At 46.1% G+C, this 16,469-nt stretch overlaps 1 protein-coding gene, 2 non-coding genes and 1 pseudogene across 3 annotated transcripts; all 4 read left to right on the forward strand.

Annotated features, from left to right (window-relative positions):
* Positions 1 to 8,918: 8,918 nt before the first annotated feature.
* On the forward strand, positions 8,919 to 13,181 carry LOC136541478 (glucan endo-1,3-beta-glucosidase 8-like). The gene is made up of 2 exons (XM_066533386.1): positions 8,919 to 9,393; positions 11,941 to 13,181. Exons 1-2 carry the CDS (start codon positions 9,053 to 9,055, stop codon positions 13,070 to 13,072), a joined length of 1,473 nt encoding a protein of 490 aa, XP_066389483.1. The 5' UTR covers positions 8,919 to 9,052; the 3' UTR covers positions 13,073 to 13,181.
* A 2,185-nt stretch (positions 13,182 to 15,366) lies between these two features.
* Positions 15,367 to 15,449, forward strand: LOC136547732 (small nucleolar RNA R12). The gene has a single exon (XR_010781691.1). It is a non-coding gene; the product is annotated as a small nucleolar RNA R12 (small nucleolar RNA).
* A 71-nt stretch (positions 15,450 to 15,520) lies between these two features.
* LOC136547734 (small nucleolar RNA R12) lies at positions 15,521 to 15,603 on the forward strand. Its single transcript, XR_010781693.1, has one exon. It is a non-coding gene; the product is annotated as a small nucleolar RNA R12 (small nucleolar RNA).
* A 439-nt stretch (positions 15,604 to 16,042) lies between these two features.
* On the forward strand, positions 16,043 to 16,129 carry LOC136547807 (small nucleolar RNA SNORD24; annotated as a pseudogene).
* Positions 16,130 to 16,469: the final 340 nt, after the last annotated feature.

Here is a 16,469-nt window from a genome sequence, read left to right on the forward strand (position 1 = left end):
GAGGTGCGTGCTTGTATGGAACATGGGCTCGCGATCGTGGCCCACTCGAGCTTCATTGCTTGACCCCTTGCGGGCTTGGTGTATTGTTGACATTTCTTAGCATCACTCTTTACTAAGTTGTCATCCCTAGCATGATGCCAGGAATGCGTGGTTGGTAATTATTAATGACACTTATAAACTTAGAGAAAATTATATATGTTAAAGTAAAGTATTCGTAAGCGCACAGATAATATACCATTATAGCATGTCACCCGGAAGTATACCGAGTATCGTTATTTATATTTTATCCACAGGAAGGAGCTATGGGATTGTTGACATAGAGATATTGACAAATATGTATACTTATGATAAAACCACTCTCATGCTATGGTAGGGGTAAGTCAAAGGATAAATAAATGATAAGTGTGAAGCATTGATAATAATTTTAGAGATAAAAATATAGACTCATAAAATGTAGTATGGCTAGACAGGAGATTCAGTAAAAGCAAAAGATTCCTAAGTCATTCCTTATTTACTAAGTCTTTTATACACCCAAGTATATACACTCTCATCTATAGCATAATTAACTCTGGATCTATGCATAAGGAATATTACTAAGGAAGATCAAGAACAGAGCTTGTCTCCCTTCACAACCGTGTTCTACTTACTCTATAAACGGGGAGTGGACTACAAAGGACTCAACGGGAGTATCACATCCACGATCTACCACATGACCTAGAGTGCAGAATGCATCCGCAGGTAAACAATATCTAAGCACCATGCTTACATAATGTCTACCACTTAACCAATGCGCATCTTGAGCTAAGCACTTTGTGAACATATGCATAAACTCATCATCAATCACAACTATATCGAGCATATAACTAGAGCAAACTTGGAACATAATAAATAGCAACATAATATTGAAGTAGCACAAAGTCATAAATAAAGAGATACAATGGCTATACCAGTCTCTAAATGGCGGATCTAAAATCCTGAGCAATAGCCCACACTCTACTTGAACCTTGCTAGCAGCCTATACTAGAACTTTAAAGAATTGGAGCTCTATTTTCTTCTCTCTGGAAACCCTAATTTCTGGTCTGATCTTGACTTATGGCAGCGTGTTCTGGAGAGAGGGGGCAGGGGCTGGTTATATAGGCCGGAGCATCAATCCTGAGCCCTCGGATCAAACCGACTTGAATAAACGGCATAGATGCAATCTAGGAGGCGGTGGAGAACCGACATTGCGATGGGGACTAACATGTGAGCCCTAGGGACCGGGCGGCCTACAGGTGGGGCCGACCGGTCCCACCTAGCAGCCACTCGGGCTCCACCTCGGTGTGGAGTCCTCTCGAGTCTTCTAGAACCTTCTGGTGTCTGTTTCGCTGCGGATAAGTGCAATTAATTCTGACATGTAGGTCTAACTTGACGGTTTTCTGAATAAACCCTGTAGAAAATACAAATTCACCAAAACTCGTGAAATTTGTTAGTTTAAACCCCTAGACCTGTGTTGGTGATCATATTTATGCCCTTATACATGTTTCATTGACATTTTATAATGGCCGTTAACTACCGTCAACATGCATTCAGGACGGTAGTTGGACGTTGCACCTCGTCCTGTCCTGTCATAGTGATACGTGATCGCTGAACCTTGCCGTGTCAGCGTGCAGCTCATCGGGGTCTATGACCCAAGCGGGGCCATGTGGTCTCGTTGATGATGCATCGGCTTGACGCAAGAAAGCGTTTTCTCGACCTCTTCCTTCATGGTCGCGAGTTTTTTTTACCACCGTCCATTTGGCTCGTAGGTCTTGGACCTTTTGTCTCATCCACATGATCGAGGCATGATCATGCTTGTACATTGCGCCCTGGTCTCCACTTTTCTCTTTATAGCGTTGCGCGACGAGGGCCCATCAGCCAGGAGAATAGCTGAGCGTCCCAAAGCGGATCAAAGACCCAATTAACCGTTAGACCAACTAGTAGAGATCAATCCAACAGCTGACACTATCGTGAATAATAATACTACTACTAGGTAGGAGTACTACCTCTTTGAGACTTGACAATGCAGATTCTTCTGATGTTTAATGAGCGGTAACCGTCGTGGGTCTGGCGATCAGCACAACCTCGCTCTCGAGCACAGCCGTCAACGTCACGGGCGCGTGTACCACCTCCAGTTGCCGGCCGGCCAGCGCGTACGTACCATGCCCATGCCAGCGGACAGTGGTGTCTGTCTGGTGAGTGCTGAGTGCTGATGATGGCCCATCGTTCGCAGGCTCGCAGCAGAGGATGAGAACGGGGGAAAAATTTGAGATCAGAGGCACGGTCCACACGGGTTCCACGTGGGAGGCGTCACGGTAAGTTCCACGTGTGCAAGGACAAGAGTGGGGTCGTTGGATGGCCCTCTAGCGCTATGTCGCGACGCATGCAACCCAAAAAAAAAAAAACCATCTTAGAGCACGTTTGGTTGCTGACGACTACGGTTTGCCACATTTTAGAGCAAATTTTGCCACATTTTTTTGTGATATAAGAAAATCCACTATTTATCGTTAGGCAAAGTTAGGGACAAAAGTGGAATCTATGACAAGTGGGTCAAGTGATTAAGAAGTTGGTTGACTAAGTTCTTACAGCAACCAAACACTATGGTGCTAGAAATAAATAATAATCTATTACGGAGAATGGCGTCACTCTAGGCTACTAGGTCCCATGGTACAAGTGAAACAAATAAACAACTAAAGAATTGGTGGCTTAAGAAATGGTAGGAGATGAAGAACGTTCATATTTTTTTTATTTGTTTAGAAAGTGGGCATCGGCCTCGTACGTTCATCGCTCTTAGTTTTTCTGCCTGGGGCATCGATAATTATAGTGTGCAAAATATTATCGGTTCATTTAGAGCACTACTCCAAGCCAACACTATAGAAGGCCAGTTGCAATCCAATTATGGCCATGTTAGCTGCAGCACTCTCTCCCTTCTAAGGGGCAAACCCCCTTTCGTCCATAAAGTCAATCTCATGGTTCTCATCTCATCTTCTTTCATTCCTTTTCCACCAATTCATTGTAAAGCATATAAGCAATACAAAAAAACCGACCCACGAGGGTAAGACAGCCCCGGGCATTGTGCTTAAGAAGAAGATCTTTTCACGTAGGTCAAAAAAACCCTCAAACCTCTGCCCCACCCATACACAGCGGCACCGTAGCTCCCGTGAGACTGGACTCGCCTTAGACCTGTGCTTTGGCGTGGGGCAGATGAGGGAATTTTTTTCAACGTGCAAATAAACTGCGCTTCCTCCGGCCAATAAATCCACCCTCGAGGGGGTTCGAACTCTGACCGACAGGGTGCAAAGCGCACAGACCAACTGGTCTAGCGTTCGCTTGCCATAAGCAATACATGTGCCAACTTTTTTGGGTGGCACCATTGGCGTTGTCTCGGTTGCCATTGTAATGTAATTGCAGGATGAATATCTCGGTTTGAAACATTCTTAAGTTGAGTTGTCTGGCTTTTTTGTTACCGCAATACAATACTACTATGGAAGTTAAATTTGCTCTTGAAGGCACAATGGAACAAAGATAGGATTGCCAATTGCAATAGCACTTGATGCATGTGAGCATGTCCGGGCACCTATATATTGAGTTGGAAAAAAATTGTAATACCACCCTATGTCCTAAATTATAGGGTGTTTAAGTTTTTTTTAATATATAGCTTTTACTATGCACTTAGATATATGATATGTCTAAATACATGATAAAAAGTATAGTATCTAGAAAAATCAAAGCGGCTTATAAATTGGAACGAAGGAAGTAGCTAGTAAGATCATCCATGATAAGTTTGTTTATGTCGGCTTGCACTGGATCAAGCGTAGGAGATTGGACTATAGAAAGGGATAAGACAACATCTATTCTTAAGCATGGATAGAGGTACTTGGTGACTGTACGAATGTCGATGGCCGAGACACACTATCTTACACCACTTAAACACCTAAAGGAATACATACACAGAAGTAACACATGGGTGATGATCGATGGATAGTGCTATTGTCAAAACATAAAGGCATTTGTGAGTTGTGACCAGGAACAAACACAAAAATGGATCTTATCAGGAATGAGGAGCTCATCTCCCTTCTGCTTCCTCTAGCCCCCTCTTTTTTTCTTACTTTTCTTTTTTCTTCCCTCTTTTTCTCTCTCCTCCCTCTATGTTTTTTTTATAAGAAGCGTGGTATATTTACAATTGGAACAGCTTATACAAACAAGGGAGAAAGGCTCCCAACAAGACAAAGCAATAGATCGATCTAAAGGGGCATCTAAGTACATGTTCGGAATTAGAACAAGAAAAACTCGAAGAACAGAGCTGGGGTGGTCTTGCTTTAGAGGCAATAATATTGTGTATGGAGCTATAGCGTGTAGGGGGGCTTGAGCCCCCATATAGCATCACGCTGGATCTGCCCATATTTATGACTTCATTCGCGCGCGCGCACACACACATATATATCCTTTATATGTATTTGTTTCTTGTCACACATGCCCGCTGTTCGCCTAAATGGCTAAACAGAGTTTAAACCGTAAACAAAGGAGGGCAATATGCCCTAAACGGTGAATTAAACTATTAAACCGTTTAAACCTATTTAAACTACTAAAAACCGTCTAAACGGTCTAGACATACTCGAGTTAAACATGATTAAATGAGTTGAATGGCCATTTACCAACCATTTAGTCAATAAGAGAATCATAACTTCCACGTTTGGCACCCAACTAATTGACATCGTAAGTAAATGAGGTGGAGTAGAATTTAATTTTCTTCCAAAAAAATATTTTGGCATAATACTTATTTTTTTTACATGCATAAATATGTACACTTTCTAGCATATTTGACTTTTACACAGTGTTATCATAAACGCTAAACAGTCGATCACCTGTCGTTTAGCCCATTATTCGGGCAAAGCGACTTTTTACCGTTTAGCATTTAGGAAAACCCTAATGCCTTTAATTTTCTTCCCAAGCTCTGCCTCATCTCATCTCTATGTATATGTTTCCATTTAGCCACACAATTGTGTCGTAGGGAGATGTGTGTGCTGGTGGGGTAAGAGGCATCATACCCATTATGAATTGGATTTATAAGTGGGATAAAACATGATAATTGTCTATTAGTAACTAATGGGATTTTGATAAGGGGAAAATTTGAATGTTTAATGTTCATGGGTGGAGGTGGAACGGGGAAGATCTCTATTAGTACACTACACTGCTACTTGGTGTAGAGATAAAGAGTTCTCCTCGCTATATAAATATATATCAACACCCCATGAGTTGGTCCTTCCAAGTATAAGCCAAAACCCCTCTCTCTATAGGACATGCACCAGGTGCTAGCACCCCGCGTTGTATTTCCGCACGCGTGGATACTGTGGATAGGTTGTTTCTCACTACTACAGATTGATCTATCACCAATGCCTCTATCACCGTCGGTATCATTAAAACGTTAGTGATGCTTATCACCAACCGTTCGTAATACGAACCATTGGTGATGAGAGCATCACCGCTGGTTCGTAAGAACGTCGTGGTTGATAACTATCACTGTCGCTTCGTCTTACCAACCGACGTGATATTCCATCATCACAACCGGTTTGCACCACCAACCAACGCTGATGATGTGCTCCTCATCATTGTCGCCTCGCCATATGAACCAGCAGTGAAGACGGTTTTCACCGCCAGCTTGTTGTAAGATACGGCGGTGATAACCGTGCTGCAGTACAATAAAATTCATAACCTTTTCAAATAAAGTTGGATGGAAACAAACTTTATATCAAAGTTGTAGATCTCGATGAGATCTGTAACTTTGTAGTTGACGACTTTTTGATTTGAAACCATTTGCGGTCCCGGAATTCTTTTTGAAGCGCTTAAATTTGGAGAAAAAAAATAATTGTACAAATGACCTTAGATGGAAAAATGACCAAAACCAAAGCTGTAGATCTTGATGTAGTTGACAACTATTTTATTAGAAATCATTTATAGTCTTAAATTTGTATATGAAGATTTAAAATTTTAAAAAAGCAAATTTTTCAAAAAACCATGGATGGAAAATTGATCAAAAGCAAAGTTGTAGATCTTGATGAGAACAACAACTTTATAGTTGATGAGTTTTTCATTTGAAATCATTTGAGGTCCCAAAAGTCTGGCTAAAGTTTTGATGTTTTGAAATTCAAATTTATCAAACGACCTCAGATGGCAAAACAACAAAAATCAAAGTTGTAGATCTTGATTAGAACAACAAATTTGTAGTTTATGACTTTTTTATTTGAAGCCGATTAGGGTCATAAATATTCATTTTAAATCATGAAAAGTGAATACTAGAGGAATGAATACACTATATAGACAAAAGTGACTTATGGATGAAGTGGTTAGAGGAGAGTGGTTAAAGGAGCTAAGAGCAAAAGTCTTAGGTCTCGGGTTCGAATCCAATCACCATTGCGTAGTACAGTACCATGAAGCTGGAGCTGGTGGGATAGGCTTTCAATAATTGAAACAATTTTTTTGGCCCATTTTTGAGATTTTTAAAAATTCAAATCACCGTCGGCTGGTAATACGAACTGACTGTGATAAGCTCGTATCATCGTCGGTTGCAAACCACCTGTGATGAGAATGTCATCACCAACGACAGTTTACTGCCAAGACCGAAAAGCGTTTGTGAGGGGCTTTTTAGAACCGTTTGTGATAAGTTTGAACGGTGTTAATTGGCTATGAACGCGCGGCGAATGGACAAGACGGGCGAACGTGTTGCTATTGCTGGTGCATGAGGAAGTACACATACTTTCACTGTATCGACGCGTATGACGTTGGACCGGACTAGAACTATTCTCCCGTTGCGTCGTCAAGTGTTAACGATCCATGCCCCCCAGCCTTGCTCCAATTTTCCTTGGATGAACGCAGTAGAAATAAATTGTTATAGCTATCGTAGCCTACCCGTTCCTCTACACGAAGGAGGGCAATATGCCTTCCAATACATTTCACCCATCTAAAGATTGATGTGTTTTAGTGTCATTCAAAGCCAAACGCTTCTATATTCTAGAAATTCGTAAGTTAAACACATCTAAGCATTATGTTCTAAGATTTACCACGAGATTATTTTTTCATAATATAAGTCACATGTTGTTAGAATATATATATGAATCAATACAAACCGATGGTTAATAAAGATATACAAATATTTGGCTTTAGCATAAAACTAGAACTACAAACTTAGTGGAACAAATGGAAGTACTTGTCTATGGTTGTGAAAATGCTTGGTCATGGCCACACCTTTACTTTTCACGAGCCTATCCCACTGCCGGTTCAAAGTTGAAACATAGAAAAATCAAAATGATAAAGTAACGTGACTTTCAAACGTTGAATAATAATAATAATAATAATAATAATAATAATAATAATAATAATAATAATAATAATAATAATAATAATAATAATAATAATAAAATAAATAAATAAATAAATAAACGTGAGTTCCAAGCGTAGAAAAAACAAAACGATAAATAAATGTGACATCGACTCTTAGAATAAACGTGAGTTCCAAGCGTAGAAAAACCAAAACGATAAATAAATGTGACATCGACTCTTAGGATGCGCATGGTTTCTGTGAATGCTGGTGAGAATGAGTATCTGCTAGACAATGTTGGCGTACTGGCGTTAGGTGATTTTCCAAATGACCGTCGTGGGCACACAAATTTTCCGCATAAACAACGACGATTGGGGCCACTATGATGGTGCTACAAGTATTTGTATGCAAAAGATATTCGTGTGCGATTTTATCGCCACTCTTGTAGAACATGTCCTCTCAGTCTAGCTCGCTTGACTGTCAAGCGTCCGTCGCATGGGCAATCATTTTCTCCATCCACCGATCGAGCTCCATGCATGTAATCAATTCCCACGGTCTATTGTATTGTCATCATCGATCTTAAGAGCACCCGTAGTGGCGACTTGGTGCATACTGCATGTCTGCATAGGATACAAAAGGGACATACTCGGCGCCAGCCTTCATTTGCCACAACGTAGGTGCGGCGGACATATTGTGACGTCAAAATTTAAGCAGGAGACAAATTTGTGACGTCGAAATTTAAGCAGGAGACAAATTTGTTGTGGCGATCGTACATGTAGCTTGGCATGTGGAGGCGGGGAACAAAATAGCCTCAAAATCACCCACCAAATTCTAGAACCGACTCATTTTTCTCCGGAGGTGTAAGACACACAATCGTACGATGCCCTCCACTTTCTTCTCTCTGGCTCCCATCTCACCAACGTGGCTAACACCAGCTCCGACAACGATGCAGAGGTGGAGGCAAGAGCTACTCTACGCGTTGAAGGTGGTCTATATAACTCCCCGCCGTAGTTGAACGCGTTGAAGGTAGTACGGTTCCTGAAAATTCCTCCAGAAAAAAAAAGGCACCCGAAAATTCAACTTTATCCGGAACAAAAAGACACCGCGTCAGCAGCACGAGTGGCACGTCATCTATCCCCCACCAAAAAGAAAAATTCACGCGCACGCTCCACACAAATGACCGGAACGCCCTTCCTTCCTTCCCAGCCTTCCACCGCTCCAACGCCACGCCCCAGTCGTCCACTCCCGTGCCTCTGCTCGATAAAGCTTGCCAGAGTGCAGAGGGGGAGGGAGCCGAAGAGCTCTGGCCGCCAGCTCGTGTCACTCGCTGCCTGCCGGTCTGCCTCTCCGTCCTTCCTCCCTCCTCGATTCTCGTGCACCGGCGTCCTCTGCTCGCTGTCGCTGGATTCAAAAAGTTTGAACCTTTGCTCCGCGCTCTATCGACCCCAACTCCGTCGCCGTCGTCTCTGCTGCTCTTGGCCGCCACCGGCCGCGACGTGGAGCATAGCGACCTCTTCTGAGCCGGTCTGTGGCCAGCCCGATCCGCGACGCCTCACCGGCCCGCGGTTCCAGCAGCTTCCCTTCCTCCCACCACTTCTTCTCGGAGCTCCGACCCAAAATTCCAGCGTTCTCTCTTGGCAAGTTACTGTGTGGGCCGGAAATCCCCCGATTGGCTCTCGCCAGCTCGAAGGGCGGCAGCAGCGCGGCTCGCATTGCGGCCTGATGATGGCGGCGAGGCTCATCGCGGCGGCGGCGGCGCTCGCGGTGCTGTGCTGGGCAGCCGGGTCGGCGACAGCGCTGGGGATGAACTGGGGCACGCAGGCGACGCACCCGCTGCCGCCCAAGGCCGTGGTGCAGGTGCTCCAGGACAACGGCATCAAGAAGGTGAAGCTGTTCGACACCGACCCGGCCGCCATGAGCGCGCTCGCCGGCACCGGCATCGAGGTCATGGTCGCCATCCCCAACAACATGCTCGCAGACCTCGCCGACGACGCGGGAAAGGCCAAGGACTGGGTCAAGCGTAACGTCAGGCGCTACGACTTCGACGGCGGCGTCACCATCAAGTCAGTCAGCAGTCCCTTCCCTTCTTCCTCCCTATATATATATATATCTCACGCGCCGCCGCCGCCGCCGCCGCCGCCGCGCGCCATGGCTGTCATTCTTTATCTGCATTGGTTGTTCTAGCCATGGCATCGCCGCATCTGCTGCACTGGTTGTGACCTCTTGCGATGGTGACGTGTTCCGAATTGCTCTGCTCGTGGGCGCAAAATTATGATGTATCCCCTCCCGCCAAATCATCTGCAGTAGATAATCGGATAGCGATATGCTTCGAAATTCATGTGTCCTTTGGCCTCGAGCTACCGTCTTGCAAATCTGAAGAGCATCGCCAGACCATCAAGGAAGATTTTTTTGGATGAGGTTGGTCGGATGGTGGGGACTGGGGACAGCGGTCGGTGGAGAGGTGGTTGGCAAATTCGGGGACCCATAGGAACACAGAATTTTCAGTAAATGTGCAGTAGGAATTTCATTTGAATTAGCTCATTTTACATGAAAAACGCATGATACAGAAAAAAAAATCCACATTTCAAAAGTGGCCTCAGTTGGCCGTGCAAGGCATCACATTTCTCTCCATGAGTCGTTTTCGGACACGGATAATGCTATCGGCGTGTTGGCGGGTTGGTTTCTGGACTGGCCTGAGTCTGGCAGAAATCATCCAGCGAACATAGTGTACATAAGTCTGGCTAATAATGCTATCAGTTTGATTGGCATTATTATATTAGATAAAATAATCCGGTGGCTCACTGACGGTCCGGTGTACCAACTACCAAGTATACCTCCATATCTTCCTTTGATCAACTCGTCGTCTAGGATACGTCTGGAACGTGGGAAATTGCTTGTTTTCTGTGGGCAGTTTTTGATCAAGCATGGATATTGGATAATGTCAGAGGGTGGTTTATTTGAATAACAGTTTGTCGGTAAGGTAGGTGGCGGGGCAATTGTGCAGAGCATGGTCAATCATGACCTGTTCGCTCGTTGGTTTTAGCTAGGCTTATTCAACCAGTCAACAGTGTTTTTCTCTCACAGAAAATCAGCACCAGTTAGCCTAAACCAGCACCAGCACCATCCAGCGAACATGGTGCATGACTCGGTCAATTTGCAGCATGTTTGCTTGCTCGTATATGATCGTGAATTATAAGCTGGAATAGTTTTTTTCTCTCACACCAAATCAGCCAGCAGTAAATAATCCACAATCGTTTACGGCCTGCCGAACAGGCTGTTGATTGTGGCATGTGTTGTGTTGGAACATGGGCAATTCCAAGATGATTGTCATTTTCATTTCATTGTTTGGTTGAATATCAGTGGGTAAGCTATATATTGAATTAATCCAACAGTTTGAACACGGTCCAGATGAGTGCTAGTAGTAGTAAGGTGGTGATTGGATCCGGTCACTGAGAGGTGTGTCGGGAGAATATTGCATGGGGTGTTCGGATACTAATAAAAAAATAAATTACATAATCCATCAGTACTCCGCGAAACGAATTTTTTAAGACTAATTAATCCATCATTAGCATATGTTTAATGTAGCACCACATTGTCAAATCATGTCCTAATTAGGCTTAAAAGATTCGTCTTGCAAATTAGTCACAAACTATACAATTAGTTTCGTAATTAGTCTATATTTAATATTCCATACATGTGTCCAAACATTCGATGGAACAGCGACTAAAATTTAGGAGGGCACCAAACACCACCTAAGTTCCAAGTTACCAACTACCAAGCATGGTCAAACTTGGTTTGGTGAGTCCATTGATTTCTTAAGGCCACATATTGGGAACACATAATATGAAAACACACAAACACGCACATCCCTTTCAATCTCTTGCGAAGTTAGTGGATCCTACAGATTGATTGATTACTTTTAGTTTTTTGGAGGGTTTTGTTGTAAAACATTGAACACGTAATTGGAGATTTGAGGATATTGCTTAGAAACAGTGCAACAAAATTGCTATGCACTGATTGAACTTTAGTTCTCCAATCCAACCTATCGTCGTCCTTTACACCCTGCAACTGGCTTGTCTAGTCCTCCATCAGCAGGCGCACCAACTACCTAACCTGACCACAACCAGTGGCACTGGCAGTGAGTGCTGCCTGCTGATCCGACGGAGAAGCCACTCATGCCCCAATGCCCACTTCTCATTTCCTCTATAGAGTTTTCTGGTGATGCTCTTGTCTTCTAGAACTGTTTTTTTTTTGTCAAGGTGGTGAGGTCAGATTTACTGTTTCGCAACTGCCAAACGAAGTCTACCAAAATTATCCACTTCTCATTTCCTCTATAACTTTTTCCTTGTGATGATCTTAAGCTCTGAACTAATGCTAGTAGTGCTTGGAACCAAGAATTAAGCTCGTTTTAGCATTTTTTGATCTTTAGTAGTATTGCATTGCAAACCACGGATGATGTGTTTTAAGCTGCGCATTTCTATCAAATTAAGACCACAGAGCACATTTCTTCCTTCATGCTACAAGCTTTGGCAATTGCCGTGGGCACCTGCTGATGAGAGATGTCAGAGCTAACTAAGAAGCTTGTTGTGATCCATCCACTGATGTTGCAGGTACGTGGCCGTCGGCAACGAGCCGTTCCTGGAGTCGTACAACGGCTCCTTCATCAACGTCACGTTCCCCGCGCTGGAGAACATCCAGAACGCGCTGAACGACGCCGGCATCGGCGACCGGATCAAAGCCACCGTCCCGCTGAACGCCGACGTGTACAACTCCCCGAAGAACAACCAGGTGCCATCAGCGGGGCGGTTCCGGACCGACATCGCCGGCCTTATGACGGACATCGTCAAGTTCCTAGCCAAGAACGGCGCGCCCTTCACCGTGAACATCTACCCGTTCCTGAGCCTGTACCTGAACGACAACTTCCCTCTAGACTACGCCTTCTTCGACGGCGGCGCGACGCCGGTGAACGACAACGGCGTGCTGTACACCAACGTGTTCGACGCCAACTTCGACACACTGGTGGCGGCGCTCGCGGCCGTGGGCCACGGGGACCTGCCCGTGGTCGTGGGCGAGGTCGGGTGGCCCACGGACGGCGACAAGCACGCCAAGGCCTCCTACGCGCAGCGGTTCTACGCGGGGCTCCTGAAGCGGCTGGCGGCGAACACCGGCACGCCGGCGCGGCCGAACCAGTACACGGAGGTGTACCTGTTCGGGCTCGTCGACGAGGACGCCAAGAGCGTGGCGCCGGGGAGCTTCGAGCGCCACTGGGGCGTGCTCCGGTACGACGGGCAGCCCAAGTTCGCGATGGACCTGACAGGCCAGGGCCGGAACACGATGCTGGTGCCGGCGAAGGGGGTGAAGTACCTCCCCAGGACGTGGTGCGCGCTGAACCCCAACGCGAAAGACCTCGGGAAGCTTGGTGCTAACATAGACTACGCCTGCACGTTCGCTGATTGCACGCCGCTGGGCTTCGGCTCCACGTGCAACGGCATGGACGTCGCCGGCAACGCGTCGTACGCGTTCAACGCGTACTACCAGGTGCAGAACCAGAAGGACGAGGCCTGCGACTTCCAGGGCCTCGCGCTGCCCACGGAGACCGACCCGTCCACGGCGACATGCAACTTCACCATACAGATCCAGACGGGGGCGGCTGCGGCCATGGCCATGGCGTCGCTCGGCGGCCGGAGCGCTGGAGCGGCCGCGCTGGTGCTGGCGTTGCTGCAGCTCTTGGTGCTGTGGTAGCAGTGGTTGTGTGCACTTGCTTGCCGGGAAGAAGATCAACGGTTTACGGTTGATTGATTCTGTGCATTTTTTTTACGATTCAAAACATGTTTTTGTTTGGACCGGAGTAGATGCTTGTTTACTTCCTAGGGTTAACATGTGAATAATTTAACTCATCTGTTCAGAATTGGATTTTCCCCTTTGTCCCTCTTTGCGCAAAAGGATTACAGCGCTGCTAGCGCCCGGATGTTCGTCCCCTAGCTGCGTTCGGACGCACTTTTCAGATGTCCGATTCGAAGAGCTAAACCGTCAGCGCATCTTCCTCCGCGCACGTTTCAGTCCGCAACAAGAGCACGCAGCGCGACGCCACACCTCGTCCCCCGCAATGCCCCTCATCCCTTGCCGCGCTCCTGTCCTCCGTTGCACCACCATCACCGTCCTCAAGTTCAATCTCCTCTGCAAACATTGAGTTTCCCTACGACGTCATCAAAGATGATCTCGTGCAACATAATAATATCATGTACTGCAACATCACAAACTCCGTCGGGGTGTTCTCCACAGCGCCCAGCTGACCGCCTATCGCCATCCTCCCTCTCCACTACACCCGAGCGCCGCTTGCTGCCTATCGCAGTTCCCCATCAGGTAGGCCCTGTCCACCGGTGATGTCTTGTTTCAAGTGTTTCAAACATATGTTTTCAAATGTTTCAAACATATGTTTTCAAGTGTTTCATCTGGATGTTGCATATGTTGCAATGGCTATATACGCATGTCGCGAGTGTATATATGTTTCATGTTGTAAGCATATGTTTCGAGTGTTTCAAACGTATGTTTCAAGTGTTTTCATCTGGATGTTACAGAAGTAGAGCTAGATGTTGCATAAAATGCATGTTGCAAGCGTAGTGTTCAAGTGTTTCATACGTATGTTGTAAGTGTTTCATCTGGTTGCTGTAGAAATATATGTATATGTTGCATATGTTTGCAATGGCTTTTCAAGTATTATTCAGGTGTCTTGAAAGTGTTTCAGACGTTTGTTTTGAGTGTTTCGGCTGTTTCGGACATATAGTGTAAGTGTTTTATCTGAATGTTACAAAATAGATCTGGTGTTGCACATGTTGCAAATGAGACCCACCTGCCTCAGGTGCCCTACTGCAACTGCTGGAGCGGCGACGTGTCACCGTGATGCATTTGTGGCGCCCATCCACAGGCGGGCACATGGACTCCCGCGCATGAAACGGAGCAGACGTGGGTGGGCCCGCGTGTGCGCAGGAAGCGAAGCGGGCACGGCTCGGGAAAGGAGTGGCACGGGAAAGGAGCGACATTAGCGACGCGGGGAACGGAGAGGCGCAGGGCGGTCCCCGCCTGTGCGAGCGAATCTTGCGTATGTGCGGGCTAGGACCGAGAGCTGCGTCCGGACATGTCCTGCAACCGGACCTGCCCGGAAGGATTAATCTGTTCTGAAGTTACCTACGGAGCAATCAACACCATATAGATTGTGCGGAATTTTCTTGTTTCCATATATATCACACTTATAACATCGAACGCGAACTAGAACCTGAAAGGGGGTAAACTGGCCATCTTTCCATCACAGTAACACTCAATCTTTGCTTTGACCATTCAGCAGGAGGATTCGAAGTCAGCGATTTTTAAGACATGATTATGATTCTGAATTTGCACTCTCTTATAACGAAATCTGAATTTTTACTTTTTTTAGGGGAACCTGAAATTTTACCTGGAAACCAAAGATCTCCAAACAGACAAACACTCCAACTTGTGCATAGGCCGCACAGCATTTGCCCCATGGGCCATGGGCCGTCGGCCCGTTGCAAGCGAGCCCAGACCTAAACCCTACACGACGGCTGCGACGCCTACAAATACACGAGGCTGGGAGACCCCTTCACTCGATCACTCCTCAGCTCCGGCCGCCGCCGCTGCGCGCTCTCTGGCAGACTAGTGTTCCTCGCCTTCTCGCTGCGCCGCCCCCTCCTCGAATCGCCAGCTCTTGATCAGCGCTGTTTTCCTTGGCTTGCTTTGTTTGCGCCGCTGCTTGTTTCGTTTGCTTTTGGTTTGGTTTGGTTTGCCTAACATTGCAATTGTCCGTCGCTGCATCCGGTGCGGCGGGCAATCTATCCTTAGGCGAGAATGAACCCAAGGGGAGGGCGCTTTCCTCGCTCTTCCCGCCTGCTTTTTAAGCTCCGGCTGTCCTGCCTTTTCCCAGGGTTCGCCGGTGACAAAGCAGGCAAATTTCTTCTGTTTTTTTTTGTTTGATGTTTGATTTGATTGGTCTTCAATATGTGGCTTGGCTTGCGATGGCAATGGCGAGGATGACGAAGAAAATCAATCGGATTCCCATTGATTTCTACGCGAAAGATGAGATCTTAACCAGCTACTTCTGACTCGCGATGCCGCTGCCATTGGCTTATTCTTGGAAGAGACTTTGCTTCTTTTTCGTTTTTCTTTTTTCTGTTGATGGCGAGGATGACGAAGAAAATCAATCGGATTCCCATTGATTTCTACGCGAAAGATGAGATCTTAACCAGCTACTTCTGACCCGTGTGTCACGATATCACTTCTCCATCATCTAGTTTACCATGAACAGAGTGGATTTAGTGTGAAATTTGCTAACTATTACACCGAGCGATTGCTCGTCACCGCCGCCTCCGGCACAGCTGGCCGCCTCCGTCCACTCCGTTCTCTCGATCCCCTTTCTCTCCCCCCTAGTTAACGTTCACGATCGGTCGATTCTACACGGCTCTCTTCTCCTGGGCCACCCACTCTGGGCCGTGATACCGCGGGTTGGGCCTTGCATCTCTTCTGGGCCGCTTCTCCTTAATTCCGGTCTCAGCATCAGTGTTTTCGTCTTGATCAACTCCTCCGTTGGTAGGGTCGTGACACCGTGATGCCGCTGCCATTGACTTGTTCTTAGATGACACTTTGTTTTTTTCTTCTGCTTTTTTCCTGTTACCTGTGGGTGATAATCCGTTGGGGGCTCGGGGCCGGTGATGTGATCAAAATATTTGCTACTCTTGATGGGGCAGGAGCCCCGCCTGATGATCACGAACCACCAAGATCTCTGAGGCCCTCTGTAATCAGTGTTACTGTTTGTTTCTGAATGTTTGAAATAGCGGATGGGGCACGTAACATCTGGTGGACTTTGGACAAACATAAAGTCCCAAGGAAGTACGTTGGACTCATTAAATACATGTACCATAATGTTGTGACTAGAGTTTAAACAAGTGATGAAGATATGGATGACTTCTCGATTAGGAATTTAGGATAGAGCTACATGTAGGGTCGAGATGGTGACTAGAGGGGGGTGAATAGTCGTTTCTAAAACTTAATCGCGTTGGCTAACCGAAACAAGTGCGGAATTAAAACTATCGGTCTAGCCAAGACTACACCCCTCCATCTATGTTCACTA

This window comes from Miscanthus floridulus, chromosome 3 (genome assembly GCF_019320115.1).
Source record: "Miscanthus floridulus cultivar M001 chromosome 3, ASM1932011v1, whole genome shotgun sequence".
Taxonomy (NCBI): Eukaryota; Viridiplantae; Streptophyta; class Magnoliopsida; order Poales; family Poaceae; genus Miscanthus; species Miscanthus floridulus.

Bases quoted from the DNA above. Each gene is read 5' to 3' on its own strand.
- LOC136541478 (XM_066533386.1), top strand. From the start codon at position 9,053: ATGATGGCGGCGAGGCTCATCGCGGCGGCGGCGGCGCTCGCGGTGCTG. The intron at 9,394-11,940 runs GTCAGTCAGCAG...CTGATGTTGCAG, and splicing joins GACGGCGGCGTCACCATCAA to GTACGTGGCCGTCGGCAACG.